At 44.8% G+C, this 21,514-nt stretch overlaps 1 protein-coding gene across 1 annotated transcript in view; it reads left to right on the top strand.

Moving 5' to 3' along the window:
• The window catches only part of LOC110518815 (tumor protein p63-regulated gene 1-like protein), a 110,525-nt gene that overhangs the window by 1,950 nt on the left and 87,061 nt on the right, over positions 1 to 21,514 (top strand). The window contains exons 3-4 of the mRNA XM_036973706.1: positions 4,329 to 4,420; positions 16,186 to 16,362. Coding sequence (XP_036829601.1) covers positions 4,329 to 4,420; positions 16,186 to 16,362 — 269 coding nt within the window. The remainder of the gene's footprint in view (positions 1 to 4,328; positions 4,421 to 16,185; positions 16,363 to 21,514) is intronic.

Raw genomic sequence — 21,514 nt, 5'->3', positions numbered from 1 at the left:
CAGACACTCCTAAACTAATCACACCTACAGTAAATACACTAGTGCCTAATCAGCTGCCAGGCCAGACTGACACTCCTAAACTAATCACATTATTAATCAAGAGTTGTTATAAACTGACGTGTCCAAATATTGTGTGCTTATCTTTTTACTCTGAGGTCAGACATGGAGAGGGTTCAGATTAGGGTTCCTTCAGAGTGGTTAGAGCGTTGGACTAGTAACCGGAAGGTTCCTTCAGAGTGGTTAGAGCGTTGGACTAGTAACCGGAAGGTTCCTTCAGAGTGGTTAGAGTGTTGGACTAGTAACCGGAAGATTCCTTCAGAGTGGTTAGAGCGTAACCGGAAGGTTCCTTCAGAGTGGTTAGAGCGTTGGACTAGTAACCGGAAGGTTCCTTCAGAGTGGTTAGAGCGCTGGACTAGTAACCGGAAGGTTCCTTCAGAGTGGTTAGAGCGTTGGACCACTAACCGGAAGGTTCCTTCAGAGTGGTTAGAGCGTAACCGGAAGGTTCCTTCAGAGTGGTTAGAGCGTAACCGGTAGGTTCCTTCAGAGTGGTTAGAGCGCTGGACTAGTAACCGGAAGGTTCCTTCAGAGTGGTTAGAGTGTTGGACTAGTAACCGGTAGGTTCCTTCAGAGTGGTTAGAGTGTTGGACTAGTAACCGGAAGGTTCCTTCAGAGTGGTTAGAGTGTTGGACTAGTAACCGGTAGGTTCCTTCAGAGTGGTTAGAGCGTAACCGGAAGGTTCCTTCAGAGTGGTTAGAGTGTTGGACTAGTAACCGGTAGGTTGCTTCAGAGTGGTTAGAGCGTTGGACTAGTAACCGGAAGTTTCCTTCAGAGTGGTTAGAGCGTAACCGGAAGGTTCCTTCAGAGTGGTTAGAGCGTAACCAGGAGGTTCCTTCAGAGTGGTTAGAGCATTGGACTAGTAACCGGAAGGTTCCCTCAGAGTGGCTAGAGCGTTGGACTAGTAACCAGTAGGTTCCTTCAGAGTGGTTAGAGCGTTGGACTAGTAACCGGAAGGTTCCTTCAGAGTGGTTAGAGCGTTGGACTAGTAACCGGAAGGTTCCTTCAAAAAAGCAACAAGAAAGAGGATTTTGACACCCACCCTCTCAAGTTGTTCTGAATTCCTGCTACATTCCTGCTGGGGCGGCAGGGTAGCCTAGTGGTTAGAGCATTGGACTAGTAACCGAAAGGTTCAAATCCCCGAGCTGACAAGGTACAAAATCTGTCGTTCTGCAGCTGAACAGGCAGTTAGCCCACTGTTCCTAGGCCGTCATTGAAAATAAGAATTTGTTCTTAACTGACTTGCCTAGTAAAATAAAAAAATACAAAAAATTAAACACTATTTTGTTGAAATATAATTTGATCTCTAAGAAATTAAGCTAATTGTATTGCAACCAAATTGGCCATTTTTAAATGTATAGGATTAAAATAATATTCAATAAATATACTACCCAACATCCTATTTGGACCAAACTTTTTTTTCTACCAATGTGTAAGAGATGGGTAATAAAAAAAAAATAATTTGAAAACCACCCACTGAGGTGGAGGCTATATACAGGGGGTACCGGTACAGAGTCAATGTGGAGGCTATATACAGGGTATTACGGTACAGAGTCAATGTGTAGACTATATACAGGGGGTACCGGTACAGAGTCAATGTGGAGACTATATACAGGGGGTACCGGTACAGAGTCAATGTGGAGGCTATATACAGGGGGTACCGGTACAGAGTCAATGTGGAGGCTATATACAGGGTATTACGGTACAGAGTCAATGTGGAGACTATATACAGGGGGTACCGGTACAGAGTCAATGTGGAGGCTATATACAGGGGGTACCGGTACAGAGTCAATGTGGAGACTATATACAGGGGGTACCGGTACAGAGTCAATGTGGAGGCTATATACAGGGGGTACCGGTACAGAGTCAATGTGGAGGCTATATACAGGGTGTTACGGTACAGAGTCAATGTGGAGGCTATATACAGGGGGTACCGGTACAGAGTCAATGTGGAGGCTGTATACAGGGGGTACCGGTACAGAGTCAATGTGGAGGCTATATACAGGGGGTACCGGTACAGAGTCAATGTGGAGGTTATATACAGGGTGTTACGGTACAGAGTCAATGTGGAGGCTATATACAGGGGGTACCGGTACAGAGTCAATGTGGAGGTTATATACAGGGTGTTACGGTACAGAGTCAATGTGGAGGCTATATACAGGGGGTACCGGTACAGAGTCAATGTGGAGGCTATATACAGGGGGTACCGGTACAGAGTCAATGTGGAGGTTATATACAGGGGGTACCGGTACAGAGTCAATGTGGAGGCTATATACAGGGGGTACCGGTACAGAGTCAATGTGGAGGTTATATACAGGGTGTTACGGTACAGAGTCAATGTGGAGGCTATATACAGGGGGTACCGGTACAGAGTCAATGTGGAGGCTATATACAGGGGGTACCGGTACAGAGTCAATGTGGAGGTTATATACAGGGTGTTACGGTACAGAGTCAATGTGGAGGCTATATACAGGGTATTATGGTACAGAGTCAATGTGGAGGATATATACAGGGTGTTACGGTACAGAGTCAATGTGGAGGCTTTATACAGGGGGTACCGGTACAGAGTCAATGTGGAGGCTATATACAGGGGGTACCGGTACAGAGTCAATGTGGAGGTTATATACAGGGGGTACCGGGACAGAGTCGATGTGGAGGCTATATACAGGGTATTACGGTACAGAGTCAATGTGTAGACTATATACAGGGGGTACCGGTACAGAGTCAATGTGGAGACTATATACAGGGGGTACCGGTACAGAGTCGATGTGGAGGCTATATACAGGGGGTACCGGGACAGAGTCAATGTGGAGGATATATACAGGGGGTACCGGGACAGAGTCAATGTGGAGGATATATACAGGGGGTACCGGGACAGAGTCGATGTGGAGGCTATATACAGGGGGTACCGGGACAGAGTCAATGTGGAGGATATATACAGGGGGTACCGGGACAGAGTCGATGTGGAGGCTATATACAGGGGGTACCGGGACAGAGTCAATGTGGAGGCTATATACAGGGGGTACCGGTACAGAATCAATGTGGAGTCTATATACAGGGTGTTACGGTACAGAGTCAATGTGGAGGCTATATACAGGGGGTACCGGTACAGAGTCAATGTGGAGGCTATATACAGGGGGTACCGGTACAGAGTCAATGTGGAGACTATATACAGGGGGTACCGGGACAGAGTCGATGTGGAGGCTATATACAGGGGGTACCGGGACAGAGTCAATGTGGAGGCTATATACAGGGGGTACCGGTACAGAGTCAATGTGGAGGCTATATACAGGGTGTTACGGTACAATGTGGAGGCTATATACAGGATATTACGGTACAGAATCAATGTGGAGTCTATATACAGGGTGTTACGGTACAGAGTCAATGTGGAGGCTATATACAGGGGGTACCGGTACAGAGTCAATGTGGAGGCTATATACAGGGGGTACCGGTACAGAGTCAAAGTGGAGTCTATATACAGGGGGTACCGGTACAGAGTCAATGTGGAGGCTATATACAGGGTGTTACGGTACAGAGTCAATGTGGAGGCTATATACAGGGGGTACCGGTACAGAATCAATGTGGAGGCTATATACAGGGTATTTTCGGTACAGAGTCAATGTGGAGGCTATATACAGGGTGTTACGGTACAGAGTCAATGTGGAGGCTATATACAGGGGGTACCGGGACAGAGTCGATGTGGAGGCTATATATAGGGGGTACCGGGACAGAGTCAATGTGGAGGCTATATACAGGGGGTACCGGTACAGAGTCAATGTGGAGTCTATATACAGGGTGTTACGGTACAGAGTCAATGTGGAGTCTATATACTGGGTGTTATGTTACAGAGTCAAAGTGGAGGCTATATACAGGGGGTACCGGTACAGAGTCAAAGTGGAGTCTATATACAGGGTGTTACGGTACAGAGTCAATGTGGAGTCTATATACTGGGTGTTATGTTACAGAGTCAAAGTGGAGGCTATATACAGGGGGTACCGGTACAGAGTCAAAGTGGAGTCTATATACAGGGTGTTACGATACAGAGTCAATGTGGAGTCTATATACAGGGTGTTACTGTACAGAGTCAATGTGGAGACTATATACAGGGGGTACCGGTACAGAGGCATACTGCTGGACTGCAGAGAAAACACAACAAAACCTTTTGTTCTTATTAAGAGACATTGAAACCGTTTGTGCTTCTACATCTAATAATTGTCCCATTTACGGCGGAATGATCTTTAACCATGTGTTTTTTTGTTGTTGTTTATGTTTAGCCAGGGACCATGGACCAAGCTCTTGAGGACATCAAGGCTCTGGTCAATCAGGATGAGGATGGCGATGTCCATGGTGTCTGGCTGATGGCCGAGTGAGTTTATCGCCGTTCATATCTCTCTCACCCTACTGATATTTAGGACCTGGTCGTTCTCAGCATTATAGGACCTGGTCGTTCTCATCATTATAGTACCTGGTCGTTCTCAGCATTATAGTACCTGGTCGTTCTCAGCTGATGTTTAGGACCTGGTCGTTCTCAGCATTATAGTACCTGGTCGTTCTCAGCATTATAGTACCTGTTCGTTCTCATCATTATAGTACCTGGTCGTTCTCATCATTATAGTACCTGGTCGTTCTCATCATTATAGTACCTGGTCGTTCTCAGCATTATAGTACCTGGTCGTTCTCAGCATTATAGTATCTGTTCGTTCTCAGCATTATAGTACCTGTTCGTTCTCAGCATTATAGGACCTGGTCGTTCTCATCATTATAGGACCTGGTCGTTCTCAGCATTATAGTACCTGGTTGTTCTCAGCTGATATATAGTACCTGGTCGTTCTCAGCATTATAGTACCTGGTTGTTCTCAGCTGATATATAGTACCTGGTGGTTCTCAGCTGATATATAGTAAGTACCTGGTCGTTCTCAGCTGATATATAGTACCTGGTCGTTCTCAGCTGATATATAGTACCTGGTCGTTCTCAGCTGATATATGGTACCTGGTCGCTATCAGCTCGTATATATTACCTGGTCGTTCTCAACTGATATATAGTACCTGGTTGTTCTCAGCATTATAGTTCCTGGCTGTTCTAAGCTGATATTTTGTTCCTGGTCGTTCTCAGATGATATATATAGTACCTGGTCGTTCTCAGGTGATATACAGTACCTGCTGTTGTCAGCTGATATATAGTACCTGGTTGTTCTAAGCATTATAGTACCTGGTTGTTCTCAGCATTATAGTACCTGGTCGTTCTCAGCTGATATATAGTACCTGGTCATTATCAGCTCGTATATATTACCTGGTTGTTCTCAGCTGATATATAGTACCTGGTTGTTCTCAGCATTATAGTACCTGGCTGTTTTCAGGTAATATATAGTACCTGATAGTTCTAAGCTGATATATAGTACCTGGTCGTTCTCAGCATTGTAGTACCTGGTCGTTCTCAGCATTATCGTACCTGGTCGGTCTCATCATTATAGTACCTGGTCGTTTTCAGCTGATATATAGTATCTGGTTGTTATCAGCTGATCTATAGTACCTGGTCGTTCTCAGCTGATCTATAGTACCTGGTCGTTCTCAGCTGATCTATAGTATCTGGTTGTTATCAGCTGATCTATAGTAACTGGTGGTTCTCAGCTGATCTATAGTATCTGGTTGTTATCAGCTGATCTATAGTACCTGGTCGTTCTCAGCTGATCTATAGTACCTGGTCGTTCTCAGCTGATCTATAGTATCTGGTTGTTATCAGCTGATCTATAGTAACTGGTTGTTATCAGCTGATCTATAGTACCTGGTCGTTCTCAGCTGATATATACTACCTGGTCGTTCTCAGCTGATATATGGTACCTGGTCGTTATCAGCTCGTATATATTACCTGGTCGTTCTCAACTGATATATAGTACCTGGTTGTTCTCAGCATTATAATTCCTGGCTGTTCTAAGCTGATATTTTGTTCCTGGTCGTTCTCAGATGATATATATAGTACCTGGTCGTTCTCAGGTGATATACAGTACCTGCTGTTGTCAGCTGATATATAGTACCTGGTCGTTCTAAGCATTATAGTACCTGGTTGTTCTCAGCATTATAGTACCTGGTCGTTCTCAGCTGATATATAGTACCTGGTCATTATCAGCTCGTATATATTACCTGGTTGTTCTCAGCTGATATATAGTACCTGGTTGTTCTCAGCATTATAGTACCTGGCTGTTTTCAGGTAATATATAGTACCTGATAGTTCTAAGCTGATATAGTACCTGGTCGTTCTCAGCATTGTAGTACCTGGTCGTTCTCAGCATTATCGTACCTGGTCGGTCTCATCATTATAGTACCTGGTCGTTTTCAGCTGATATATAGTATCTGGTTGTTATCAGCTGATCTATAGTACCTGGTCGTTCTCAGCTGATCTATAGTACCTGGTCGTTCTCAGCTGATCTATAGTATCTGGTTGTTATCAGCTGATCTATAGTAACTGGTGGTTCTCAGCTGATCTATAGTACCTGGTGGTTCTCAGCTGATCTATAGTATCTGGTTGTTATCAGCTGATCTATAGTACCTGGTCGTTCTCAGCTGATCTATAGTACCTGGTCGTTCTCAGCTGATCTATAGTATCTGGTTGTTATCAGCTGATCTATAGTAACTGGTTGTTATCAGCTGATCTATAGTACCTGGTCGTTCTCAGCTGATATATAGTACCTGGTCGTTCTCAGCTGATATATGGTACCTGGTCGTTATCAGCTCGTATATATTACCTGGTCGTTCTCAACTGATATATAGTACCTGGTTGTTCTCAGCATTATAGTTCCTGGCTGTTCTAAGCTGATATTTTGTTCCTGGTCGTTCTCAGATGATATATATAGTACCTGGTCGTTCTCAGGTGATATACAGTACCTGCTGTTGTCAGCTGATATATAGTACCTGGTCGTTCTAAGCATTATAGTACCTGGTTGTTCTCAGCATTATAGTACCTGGTCGTTCTCAGCTGATATATAGTACCTGGTCATTATCAGCTCGTATATATTACCTGGTTGTTCTCAGCTGATATATAGTACCTGGTTGTTCTCAGCATTATAGTACCTGGCTGTTTTCAGGTAATATATAGTACCTGATAGTTCTAAGCTGATATATAGTACCTGGTCGTTCTCAGCATTATCGTACCTGGTCGGTCTCATCATTATAGTACCTGGTCGTTTTCAGCTGATATATAGTATCTGGTTGTTATCAGCTGATCTATAGTACCTGGTCGTTCTCAGCTGATCTATAGTACCTGGTCGTTCTCAGCTGATCTATAGTATCTGGTTGTTATCAGCTGATCTATAGTAACTGGTGGTTCTCAGCTGATCTATAGTACCTGGTGGTTCTCAGCTGATCTATAGTATCTGGTTGTTATCAGCTGATCTATAGTACCTGGTCGTTCTCAGCTGATCTATAGTACCTGGTCGTTCTCAGCTGATCTATAGTATCTGGTTGTTATCAGCTGATCTATAGTAACTGGTTGTTATCAGCTGATCTATAGTACCTGGTCGTTCTCAGCTGATCTATAGTACCTGGTCGTTCTCAGCTGATCTATAGTATCTGGTTGTTATCAGCTGATCTATAGTAACTGGTGGTTCTCAGCTGATATATAGTACCTGGTTGTTCTCAGCTGATTTATAGTACCTGGTTGTTCTCAGCTGATATATAGTACGTGGTCGTTCTCAGCATTATAGTACCTGATCGTTCTCAGCTGAGATATAGTACCTGGTCATTCTCAGCTGATATATAGTACCTGGTCGTTCTCAGCTGATATATAGTACCTGGTCGTTATCAGCTCGTATATATTACCTGGTCGTTCTCAACTGATATATAGTACCTGGTTGTTCTTAGCATTATAGTTCCTGGCTGTTCTAAGCTGATATTTTGTTCCTGGTCGTTCTCAGATGATATATATAGTACCTGGTTGTTCTCAGTTGATATATATATATAGTACGTGGTCGTTCTCAGCATTATAGTACCTGATCGTTCTCAGCTGAGATATAGTACCTGGTGGTTCTCAGCTGATATATAGTACGTGGTCGTTCTCAGCATTATAGTACCTGATAGTTCTCAGCTGAGATATAGTACCTGGTCATTCTCAGCTGATATATAGTACCTGGTCGTTCTCAGCTGATATATAGTACCTGGTCGTTATCAGCTCGTATATATTACCTGGTCGTTCTCAACTGATATATAGTACCTGGTTGTTCTCAGCATTATAGTTCCTGGCTGTTCTAAGCTGATATTTTGTTCCTGGTCGTTCTCAGATGATATATATAGTACCTGGTCGTTCTCAGCTGATATATAGTACCTGGTCGTTCTCAGCATTATAGTGCCTGGCCATTCTCAGGTGATATACAGTACCTGCTGTTGTCAGCTGATATATAGTACCTGGCCGTTCTCAGGTGATATACAGTACCTGCTGTTGTCAGCTGATATATAGTACCTGGTCGTTCTAAGCATTATAGTACCTGGTTGTTCTCAGCTGATATATAGTACTTGGTCATTATCAGCTCATATATATTACCTTTTCGTTCTCAGCTGATATATAGTACATGGTTGTTCTCAGCATTATAGTACCTGGCTGTTTTCAGGTAATATATAGTTACCTGGTCGTTCTCAGCATTTTAGTACCTGGTCGTTCTCAGCATTATCGTACCTGTTCGTTCTCAGCTGATATATAGTACCTGGTTGTTCTCATCATTATAGTACCTGGTCATTCTCAGCTGATATATAGTACCTGGTCATTCTCAGCTGATATATAGTACCTGGTCGTTCTCAGCTGATATATAGTATCTGGTCGTTCTCAGCTGATATATAGTACCTGGTCATTATCAGCTGATATATAGTACCTGGTGGTTCTCAGCTGATATATAGTACCTGGTCGTTCTCAGCTGATATATAGTACCTGGTGGTTCTCAGCTGATATATAGTACCTGGTCGTTCTCAGCTGATATATAGTATCTGGTCGTTCTCATCATTATAGTACCTGGTCGTTCTCAGCATTATAGTACCTGGTCGTTCTCAGCTGATATATAGTATCTGGTCGTTCTCATCATTATAGTACCTGGCAGTTCTCTGCTGATATATCGTAACTGGCCGATCTCAGCTGATATATAGTACCTGATTGTTCTCAGCTGGTATATAGTTCCTGATTGTTCTCAGCTGATATATTGTACCTGGTCTTTCTCAGCTGGTATATAGTACCTGATTGTTCTCAGCTGATCTTCCTCCCCATCTAAGTACAATTCAGTCAATTGTTACAACATGTTCAGTAAATGAACATTCAGGAAGTGATTTCAGTGAGATGGTGACATTTACCCAGCAGCACTAACATCTGTCAGAGCCTATCACGCAGCTTCTTTGTAACAAAGGAAAGTGTTCGTTAGATACAACTGTACTTAATGGCATTTATAAGTTTCCCGTAAGGTTTACGGCCTTTCTGTTGAAGATGTCGTATAAGGTGACCTGCAGCTTATGAGTTTTCATCCGTCTCAAGTAGCTACTGTAGTGCACAGGGGGTTTATAGCACAGGGATTCTTCAAAGATGGGACTATCGCTATTTTTTTCCCCACAAACAAGACTGTAACTACCAATTGGATACCACAAAATAAAAATAAAGCCACTGGGCTCTTCATAAGACCATTCTCCTGCCAATGTTTGTCTATGGAGATTGCATGGCTGCGTGCTTGATTTTATTCACCTGTCTGCAAATGATGTGGCTGAAATTACCAAATGCACTCATTTGAAGGGTTGTCCACATACTTTTACGTATATACAAAAAAATTATAAAATACTTATTTTCCACCATAATTTGCAAATAAATTCATTAAAAATCCTACAAGGTGATTTTCTGGATTTTTTTCCCCCTCATTTTCTCTGTCAAAGTTGAAGTGGACCTATGATGAAAGTTACAGGCCTCTCTCATCTTTTTAAGTGGGAGAACTTGCACAATTGGTGGCTGACTAAATACTTTTTTGCCCCACTGTATATAGTGTGCACACACTTGAGTATACCAAACATTAACAACACCTTCCTAAAAATGAGTTGCACCTCCCCCCCCCCCTTTGCCCTCAGAACAGCCTCAATTCGTCAGGGCATGGACTCTACAAGGTGTCATGTGATCCACCTACTACCATACCCTGTTCAAAGGCACATCAATAAGCAGTCATAACTTTTCACCTGCATTCACCTGGTCAGTCTATGTCATGGAAAGAGAAGGTGTTCCTAATGTTTTGTATGCTCCGTGTACATGTACAATATATATTTATATTTTTTTTTACAAATTGATACTTTGAGTCAAATATTGATATCGCCCCAAAATAATATTGTGATATTTAACTGTATTGATTTTTCCCCCATCGCTAACTAACTAACTAACTAACTAGACAACTAGCCAACTAACTAACTAACTAACTAACTAACTAACTAGCCAACTAGACAACTAGCTAGGCAACTAGCCAACTAGACAACTCGACCTTCCTCCTTTTTCCGCAGCAACCAGTAATCCGGGTCAACAGCATCAATGTAACAGTATAATTTTAAACCGTCCCCTCGCCCATACCCGGGCGCGAACCAGGGACCTTCTGCACACATCAACAACTCACACCTACGAAGCGTCGTTACCCATCGCTCCACAAAAGCCGCGGCCCTTGCAGAGCAAGGGGAAGAACTACTACTTCAAGGTCTCAGAGCAAGTGACGTCACTGATTGAAACGCTATTTAGCGCCCACGCTAACTAAGCTAGCCGTTTCACATCCGTTACACCAGCTCAGCGGGGAGTGTTCCCAGCTCAGCGGGGAGTGTTCCCAGCTCAGCGGGGAGTGTTCCCAGCTCAGCGGGGAGTGTTCCCAGCCTCACGGAGGAGTGTTCCCAGCTCACGGAGGAGTGTTCCCAGCTCACGGAGGAGTGTTCCCAGCTCACGGAGGAGTGTTCCCAGCTCACCGGGGAGTGTTCCCAGCTCACCGAGGAGGGAGGGAGAATAAGAGAGACAGAGAATCCATGCCACCGTGAATAACTTGTGTGCATGTAGCGAGGGACGTGTGTGTGTGTGTGTGTCCTGACATAAATGACTAAGAAAACATTTATCCTTGTTAGACTTAGAGGTAGGCCTTCAGGAGGAAGAAGGGATGTGTGCTCTCTCTCTGCTCATATTATTTATTCATTTTCTATCTCTTTATCTTTGTCGATCTCTTTTTATGTCTCTCTCTTTGTCTTGCTCCCGTGTGGCGCAGCGGTCTAAGGCACTGCAACCCTGGTTCGAATCCAGTATCACATCCGGCCGTGATTGGGAGTACCATAGGGTGGAGCAGAATTGACCCAGCGTTGTCTGGGTTTGTCCGTCATTGAAAATAAGAATTTGTTCTTATTAATTGACATGCCTAGTTAAATAAAAATAATGTCTTTGTCTTTTTATCTCTCTCTCTTTCTCTATCTCTCTTATCTTTATCTTATATTTCATTATCTCTGTCTTTTATCTCTTTATCACTCTCTCTCTCTTCTTTCTTTCTCTGTTTCTCTTCTCTCTGCATCTGTTTCTGCTTTCTCTCTCATCTCTCTTTATCTGTCTGTTAAATTCAACCGGCTTTATTTGCATGGGAAACATATGTTTACAAAGCAAATGGACCATAAAGGGAAATAATCAGTAAACATTACACTCACAAAAATTGTAAAATAATATAGACATTTCAAATGTTATAGTATTGGCTATGTACAGTGTGCAAATAGTTGAAGAATGAAGGGGGCTAGTACATGTCCCTGGGCCTGGAAATGATTGATCTCCCCCTCCAGGATGGAGAAGCTGTCTTCGTTAAAGTATGGGGGTTCTAGTGGGGGGATATAGGTAGCACACAGGAGGACATTGTTCTCTGTTGAGATCCTTTCCTTTAGAATTTCTAGACAAATGTCAAATGTTCCTGTTTTGATTAATTTAATGGAGTGAGTTAGGTCTGCTCTATAACAAATTAGCATGCCCCTTGAGTCCCTTCCCTGTTTCACACCTGGTAGTTTGGTGGATGGGACTACCAGCTCTCTGTAACCTAAGAGGGCAACCAGTGGGTCCGTCTCCTCTATACCACACACCTGGTAGTGTGGTGGATGGGACTACCAGCTCTCTGTAACCTAGAGGGCAACCAGTGGGTCCGTCTCCTCTATACCACCCACCTGGCAGTGTGGTGGATGGGACTACCAGCTCTCTGTAACCTAGAGGGCAACCAGTGGGTCCGTCTCCTCTATACCAGGTTTCTTGCAGTATGACAATGTCTGTATTACCGATTTCTTTGGTGAAGTCCGGGTTCCTGCTCTTTAGGCCAAAGGCAGATGACCTCAGGCCTTGAATATTCCAGGATGGTATAGTGAAGGCTTTGTGTTCCATAAAGTGTCCAATGTTGTTGGTCGTGGTTTGGCCTCAGACCAGTAAGTGTGAGCAGAGCTTTCATGTTAAGCTTTCATTTTGAGGCGATGTCCTTTAAGGTCCTGGCGAAGGTGGGCTCTGCTGCCTTGTAGAGGTGGACCTGGTCATAAAGGTGGGCTCTGCTGCCTTGTAGAGGTGGACCTGGTCATAAAGGTGGGCTGCCTTGTAGAGGTGGACCTGGTCATAAAGGTGGGCTGCCTTGTAGAGGTGGACCTGGTCATAAAGGTGGGTTGCCTTGTAGAGGTGGACCTGGTCATAAAGGTGGGTTGCCTTGTAGAGGTGGACCTGGTCATAAAGGTGGGCTGCCTTGTAGAGGTGGACCTGGTCATAAAGGTGGGCTGCCTTGTAGAGGTGGACCTGTTCATAAAGGTGGGCTGCCTTGTAGAGGTGGACCTGGTCATAAAGGTGGGTTGCCTTGTAGAGGTGGACCTGGTCATAAAGGTGGGTTGCCTTGTAGAGGTGGACCTGGTCATAAAGGTGGGCTGCCTTGTAGAGGTGGACCTGGTCATAAAGGTGGGCTGCCTTGTAGAGGTGGACCTGGTCATAAAGGTGGGTTGCCTTGTAGAGGTGGACCTGGTCATAAAGGTGGGCTGCCTTGTAGAGGTGGACCTGGTCATAAAGGTGGGCTGCCTTGTAGAGGTGGACCTGGTCATAAAGGTGGGTTGCCTTGTAGAGGTGGACCTGGTCATAAAGGTGGGTTGCCTTGTAGAGGTGGACCTGGTCATAAAGGTGGGCTGCCTTGTAGAGGTGGACCTGGTCATAAAGGTGGGCTGCCTTGTAGAGATGGACCTGGTCATAAAGGTGGGTTGCCTTGTAGAGATGGACCTGGTTATAAAGGTGGGCTGCCTTGTAGAGGTGGACCTGGTCATAAAGGTGGGCTCTGCTGCCTTGTAGAGATGGACCTGGTCATAAAGGTGGGGTCTGCTGCCTTGTAGAGGTGGGCCTGGTCATAAAGATGGGCTCTGCTGCCTTGTAGAGATGGACCTGGTCATAAAGGTGGGCTCTGCTGCATTGTAGAGATGGACCTGGTCATAAAGGTGGGCTCTGCTGCCTTGTAGAGGTGGGCCTGGTCATAAAGGTGGGCCCTGCTGCCTTGTAGAGGTGGACCTGGTCATAAAGGTGGGCTCTGCTGCCTTGTAGAGATGGACCTGGTCATAAAGGTGGGCTCTGCTGCCTTGTAGAGGTGGGCCTGGTCATAAAGGTGGGCCCTGCTGCCTTGTAGAGGTGGACCTGGTCATAAAGGTGGGCTCTGCTGCCTTGTAGAGGTGGACCTGGTCATAAAGGTGGGCTGCCTTGTAGAGGTGGACCTGGTCATAAAGGTGGGCTGCCTTGTAGAGGTGGACCTGGTCATAAAGGTGGGCTGCCTTGTAGAGGTGGACCTGGTCATAAAGGTGGGCTCTGCTGCCTTGTAGAGGTGGACCTGGTCATAAAGGTGGGTTGCCTTGTAGAGATGGACCTGGTCATAAAGGTGGGCTGCCTTGTAGAGATGGATCTGGGCTTGGGGTTCTTCCCAAACTAAGAACAGTCCACCCCAAGCAATCAGAGGAGAAAGGCCTTGCTCAGGGAGGTGACCAAGAACCTGATAGTCACTCTGTCAGAGCTCTAGAGTTCCTCTGTGGAGATGGGAGAACCTTCCAGAAGGACAACCATCTCTGCAGCACTCCACCAATCAGGTCTTTATGGTAGAGTGGCCAGATGGAAGCCACTCCTTAGTAGAAAGCACATGACAGCCTGCTTGTAGTTTGCCAAAAGGCACCTAAAGACTCTCAGACCATGAGAAACAAGATTCTCTGGTCTGATGAAACCAAGGGAAACCTGGCACTATCCCTACGGTGAAGCATGGTGGTGGCAGCATCATGCTGTGGGGATGGTTTTTCAGCTGCAGGGACAGAGAGATCTTTGATGAAAACCTGCTCCAGAGTGTGATATTTCAGTTTGAAAAAATGTATAAATTAGCTAAATTAAAATAAAAACAACAACAGTTTTTGCTTTGGCATTATGGGGTATTGTGTGTAGATTTATGAGGGGGAACAACTATTTAATTAATTTTAAAATAAGGCTGTAAGTAAACAAATGCGTAACAAAATGTGGGAAAGTCTGAAAACCTTTCCGGCAAGATGCAATGCACTTCTCTCTCTCCTGTCAATTTGTGCAAATTCATCGTTTCATAACTTCATTGTTTGAATTGTTACATCATCAGTAGTAAATCAAATCAAATCAAATTTATTTGTCACATACACATGGTTAGCAGATGTTAATGCGAGTGTAGCGAAATGCTTGTGTAGCGAAATGCATTTATCATTCATTCCTATAATGTCTCATCTATAATGTTTGTTTGGTTACGATAATTTCTGTTTATATATTAAATCTATTATTATTCCAGTCTTTTACCGCTCTCATTGTCGGACTGGACTCATTGTTTGCAGAGCACACAACCTATGCTTGAGTAAGGACGCCCACCTGATTACGCTTAGAAGTAGGCCTTGTAAGGCCCAAATTGCATTGCATTGCATTGCATTGCACGCAAAAGCATAAAAATGGTCCCAATTGGGGGATCTGATTAGTGTTTCTGATTGGCTTAATGCACCACCACTGTGGAGCTTCTCAAAATAAAGTTTTCTTCACCTCAAAAGTAAAGTCAACAAAGTCTGTTTTTAGAATCAATTGAGAATTACAAATAGTTCCTCAATCTATATGAAAAATCTTTCTAGCTCTCTCCCTTTCGATAACCACTCAGCGTGAAAGAAAACAATGTCATGCTCTGATCCAGTGGAAACGTCATAATAATAGGCCTACCATGATTACTTCTTATCAGTGCTTGACTTGAACTGAAATAGGTGCTGGTACTGTTTATAGTTAGGTGTTAGGAGCTCCACAATACTCTTGAGCTGATATTCTATGAGAGGAACAGGAGCTCAAGCTGTTTGACGTGCCGGTACTGAGCTCTGGTGAACTCCTGCCCAAGTCAACCACTGCTTCTTATCAGTGCTGGACTTGAACTGAAATAGGTTTCAGTACTCAGTAGGTTCAGGAGCTCCACAAAAAGCTAATATTCGATAAGAGGAACAGGAGAATTTGAAGTGTGTCTACTCCGCTCCGGTGAACTCCTGCTCAAGTCGACCACTGCTTCTTATCCCTTGATCAAATAGTCTACAGCTGTGTCTGTCCTGATCTCACTGGAGCAGGAAGCTCTGAGGGCCCAGAATATTTGATACAATGTTGCAAGTTTTCTGAAGCACAAGCTTCAGACAGTTAAAGGAGCAGGAGGAGAATGGTTGGATTTGTTTTTTTCTTCTGGTGATGTAGATCTCTGGCTCCCTCTTGAGTCATTTGTGTATTATTTCATCAAACAGTAAGCTTAAAGCGTCAGACAAGCTCAATGCATATAGTTGATTTTATTAAGACACAGGGTGTGTCTATATATGGAAAAATACACATTGAAACATTTTGACCAATCGGTCGACTAAGATTTTTTTTTTGCCAGGGACAGCCCAACAGAACAACCATTCACCTCAAGCTATCCACTGTAACAACCATTTTTTGCTCACAGGTCCCCACCTCTGTCGGGTCCCCACCTCTCTGTCGGGTCCCCACCTCTCTGTCAGGTCTCCACTTCTCTGTCAGATCCCCGCCTCTCTGTCGGGTCCCCACTTCTCTGTCAGGTGTTTGTTGTGAAAGAGAATGTGTTCTCATCGTAACTTCCGTCCCGTCTTCAGGGTTGACCATTGGAACAACGAGAGAGAGCGTGTGGTGCTGATCACAGACAGCTCTCTGCTGATCTGTAAGTACGACTTCGTCATGCTCAACTGTGAAAACATACAGAGAATCCCTCTCAACTTTGTGGACCGCATCACCCACGGCAACTTCAGCTTCCCCCAGCGGTCTCTTCTCACGTGAGTAACCCCTTCGTCTCCATCACTTCCTCTCCTCTTCCTCCTCCTCCTCCTCCTCCTCCTCGTCCTCCTTTCCCTCCTCTTCAACAATCGTCTATAGGCATTTTCCCAACTAATTGCAGCAATGCACTGTCCTACAAGCATCAGATATTAAAATCTGTAATTGTCTGTACTAGTAATTGTTGTCTCTGTATATGTTTGGTAAATGGCTGTTAAACAACGTCACCTTCAATTTGTACTAGAGTTGCAAATTCACTATCAACACAGCAGTTTTGCATATGTCCTGCCGATCAATCAATCTACTCTTTGTTTTGGGGAAGTGTAACTACAGATGACCGACCCGCTACGTCTTTAACGTTGTCGTGGTCATTTCCTGTATTACTAAACATTGAGAGAGCAAACCACACACCAGTCAGAGTTATCCATAAACGTCATGTTTTAATGATATATGAGCTTAACCATAGCCCTGTGTCTCTCAGATCAATTCAGTGTCTATAAATGAATTCTCTGAGAGTGCTTACAAAACAGTTCTTAGTATAATTTATAGCCAAGACACACCCATCTCAACTCACATGACGAATAACAGATCTTAGGAACATTACAAAGGGCCTCTTACTTGAAAGAGGAGTATCCCATAGCTAGATAGCATTGGCTATAAATTATCGTTCAGTTTGCTCTCCTAAAACGCGGTTCTACTTCTCGTTCTTGGTACAACATAGTACCAAAATATTACCTCATCCAATGGCATATAACAATTGTAAGTTCTAGATACCCCCATCTCAAATACACCTCCTCCTGGACAAGATCACAGAGACAGTGAGCCTCTTCGGTCATATACTAGATCAAGATAAGGGCAACCTCAGAGGGGACATGTAATAGTGATTCTTCTAGGTCATACACTAGATCAAGATAAGGGCAACCTCAGAGGGGACATGTAATAGTAACAGACACATTCCCATAAGAAGACAAGCCTGACCTCTCCCTTCTCTGGGGCCAAGTAACTTTCCCACATAAGCATACTTATGAAAATTGATAAAACATCTTATTTATCAATGTTACCTAAAGAATTGTGATTCTGCCACGACACTGGTAACTCAGGAATAAGGACATTATAAACAGACAGAGAGAAGAGACGTTCTTTAACAGTAACTCAGGAATAAGGACATTACAAACAGACAGAGAAGAGCAGTTGAAAAGAGAGTAAAAGTGTTCCTTCCATAGTTCACTACTGTTGACCAGGACCATATCTAGTTCACTACTGTTGACCAGGACCATATCTAGTTCACTACTGTTGACCAGGACCATATCTAGTTCACTACTGTTGACCAGGGCCCTATCTAGTTCCCTTCTGTTGACCAGGGCCCTATGTAGTTCACTTCTGTTGACCAGGGCCCTATTTAGCTCACTACTGTTGACCAGGGCCCTATGTAGTTCACTTCTGTTGACCAGGGCCCTATTTAGTTCCTTCCTTACAGCCACATCATCCTAATGTAAAGTTAGTTTTCCCCACAGCCACATCATCCTAATGTAAAGTTAGTTTTCCCCACAGCCACATCATCCTAATGTAAAGTTAGTTTTCCCAACATCATCCTAATGTAAAGTTAGTTTTCCCCACAGCCACATCATCCCAATGTCAAGTTAGTTTTCCCCACAGCCACATCATCCTAATGTAAAGTTAGTTTTTCCCACAGCCACATCATCCCAATGTCAAGTTAGTTTTCCCCACAGCCACATCATCCCAATGTCAAGTTAGTTTTCCCCACAGCCACATCATCCTAATGTAAAGTTAGTTTTCCCCACAGCCACATCATCCTAATGTAAAGTTAGTTTTCCCCACAGCCACATCATCCTAATGTAAAGTTAGTTTTCCCTACAGCCACATCATCCTAATGTAAAGTTAGTTTTCCCTACAGCCACATCATCCTAATGTAAAGTTAGTTTTCCCCACATCATCCTAATGTAAAGTTAGTTTTCCCCACATCATCCTAATGTAAAGTTAGTTTTCCCCACAGCCACATCATCCTAATGTAGAGTTAGTTTTCCCTACAGCCACATCATCCTAATGTAAAGTTAGTTTTCCCCACAGCCACATCATCCTAATGTAGAGTTAGTTTTCCCCACAGCCACATCATCCCAATGTCAAGTTAGTTTTCCCCACAGCCACATCATCCTAATGTAAAGTTAGTTTTCCCCACAGCCACATCATCCTAATGTAAAGTTAGTTTTCCCCACAGCCACATCATCCTAATGTAAAGTTAGTTTTCCCTACAGCCACATCATCCTAATGTAAAGTTAGTTTTCCCTACAGCCACATCATCCTAATGTAAAGTTAGTTTTCCCTACAGCCACATCATCCTAATGTAAAGTTAGTTTTCCCTACAGCCACATCATCCTAATGTAAAGTTAGTTTTCCCCACATCATCCTAATGTAAAGTTAGTTTTCCCCACATCATCCTAATGTAAAGTTAGTTTTCCCCACAGCCACATCATCCTAATGTAGAGTTAGTTTTCCCCACATCATCCTAATGTAAAGTTAGTTTTCCCCACATCATCCTAATGTAAAGTTAGTTTTCCCCACATCATCCTAATGTAAAGTTAGTTTTCCCCACATCATCCTAATGTAAAGTTAGTTTTCCCCACATCATCCTAATGTATTCAGAAGAATGCTATGAATAATTTAACCTGGAAGGTATAAGCACTGGTTCAAGCTGGCAGTTATGAATGAAATTAGTTGTTACCAGACCCACAAAAAGAGGATGAATGGAGGGAGAGGGAGAGAGAGAGGGAGGGAGGCAGAGAGAGAGATATTTTACAGGAGGGAGAGAGAGAGGGAGGGAGGCAGAAAGAGAGAGAGAGAGATTTTACAGTGCAGGCCAGGGAGGGCAGAGAGTGTGTGCATTGTAGAGCAGCGACGTCACTGTGTTCGCAGGGCTCTCTGTGTTCACAAGGCTCTCTGTGTTCACAGGGCTCTCTGTGTTCGCAAGGCTCTCTGTGTTCACCTTGGCTCTCTGTGTTCACCTTGGCTCTCTGTGTTCACCTTGGCTCTCTGTGTTCACCTTGGCTCTCTGTGTTCACCCTTGGCTCTCTGTGTTCACCCTTGGCTCTCTGTGTTCACCTGGGCTCTCTGTGTTCGCTGGGCTCTCTGTGTTCACCTTGGCTCTCTCTGTTCGCAGGGGTCTCTGTGTTCGCCTTGGCTCTCTGTGTTCACCTTGGCTCTCTGTGTTCGCATTGTCTCTCTGTGTTCACCTTGGCTCTCTGTGTTCACCTTGGCTCTCTGTGTTCGCTGGGCTCTCTGTGTTCACCTTGGCTCTCTCTGTTCGCAGGGGTCTCTGTGTTCGCCTTGGCTCTCTGTGTTCACCTTGGCTCTCTGTGTTCGCATTGTCTCTCTGTGTTCACCTTGGCTCTCTGTGTTCACATTGTCTCTCTGTGTTCACCTTGGCTCTCTGTGTTCGCATTGTCTCTCTGTGTTCACCTTGGCTCTCTGTGTTCGCTGGGCTCTCTGTGTTCACCTTGGCTCTCTCTGTTCGCAGGGGTCTCTGTGTTCGCCTTGGCTCTCTGTGTTCACCTTGGCTCTCTGTGTTCGCATTGTCTCTCTGTGTTCACCTTGGCTCTCTGTGTTCACATTGTCTCTCTGTGTTCACCTTGGCTCTCTGTGTTCGCATTGTCTCTCTGTGTTCACCTTGGCTCTCTGTGTTCGCTGGGCTCTCTGTGTTCACCTTGGCTCTCTCTGTTCGCAGGGGTCTCTGTGTTCGCCTTGGCTCGCTGTGTTCGCCTTGGCTCTCTGTGTTCGCATTGTCTCTCTGTGTTCACCTTGGCTCTCTGTGTTCGCATTGTCTCTCTGTGTTCACCTTGGCTCTCTGTGTTCGCCTTGGCTCTCTGTGTTCGCATTGTCTCTCTGTGTTCACCTTGGCTCTCTGTGTTCGCATTGTCTCTCTGTGTTCACCTTGGCTCTCTGTGTTCGCATTGTCTCTCGGTGTTCACCTTGGCTCTCTGTGTTCGCATTGTCTCTCTGTGTTCACCTTGGCTCTCTGTGTTCGCCGGGCTCTGTGTTCCACGGCCTCCAGTGTAACTGATTAGTGGCACAAATGAATGTAGTCATCCTTTCATCCAAACCTTTTAATGCTCAGGGGACACCAAACCAAGGAAAACTAATGTGATGAATACAATGTAGTGCAGCGTGAAGCTCCTCAGTAGGGGAGGGCCAGACTCTCCCTGCATTACATTCAGTTTGAAATAAACCACCCTGAAGTCCCACAGTACAGAGCCAGCTTCAAGACGGACGGAGAGAGGGGGGGACAGAGGGAGAGACGGACGGAGAGAGGGGGGTACAGAGGGAGAGACGGACGGAGAGAGGGGGGGACAGAGGGAGAGACGGACGGGCTCCTTGAAAGCGGCAGTTCTAGCCTTTAGCTCAGTGCGGATGTTGCCTGTAATCCATGGCTTCTGGTTGGAGTATGTACGTACGTCACTGTGGGGACAACGTCATCGATGCACTTATTGATGAAGACGGTGACTGAGGTGAAAAGGTGAAAAACTCCTCAATGCCATTGGATGAATTCCGGAACATATTCCAGTCTGTGCAAAACAGTCCTGTAGCGTAGCATCTGACCACTTGAGGGAGTCACTGGGACTTAAATCCCCGGCTACCGCTTCTGGGTGAGCATTTTCTTGTTTTCGTATGGCCTTATACAGGTGGTTGAGTGGCCTTATACAGGTGGTTGAGTGGCCTTATACAGGTGGTTGAGTGGCCTTATACAGGTGGTTGAGTGGCCTTATACAGGTGGTTGAGTGGCCTTATACAGGTGGTTGAGTGGCCTTATACAGCTGGTTGAGTGGCCTTATACAGTTGGTTGAGTGGCCTTATACAGGTGGTTGAGTGCGGTCTTATACAGGTAGTTGAGTGCGGTCTTATACAGGTGGTTGAGTGGCCTTATACAGTTGGTTGAGTGGCCTTATACAGCTGGTTGCGTGGCCTTATACAGTTGGTTGAGTGGCCTTATACAGCTGGTTGAGTGGCCTTATACAGGTGGTTGAGTGGCCTTATACAGGTGGTTGAGTGGCCTTATACAGGTGGTTGAGTGGCCTTATACAGGTGGTTGAGTGGCCTTATACAGGTGGTTGAGTGGCCTTATACAGGTGGTTGAGTGGCCTT

Source organism: Oncorhynchus mykiss, unplaced genomic scaffold (assembly GCF_013265735.2).
Source record: "Oncorhynchus mykiss isolate Arlee unplaced genomic scaffold, USDA_OmykA_1.1 un_scaffold_293, whole genome shotgun sequence".
Lineage (NCBI taxonomy): Eukaryota > Metazoa > Chordata > Actinopteri > Salmoniformes > Salmonidae > Oncorhynchus > Oncorhynchus mykiss.
This window is presented reverse-complemented; position numbering and strand designations above follow the sequence as displayed.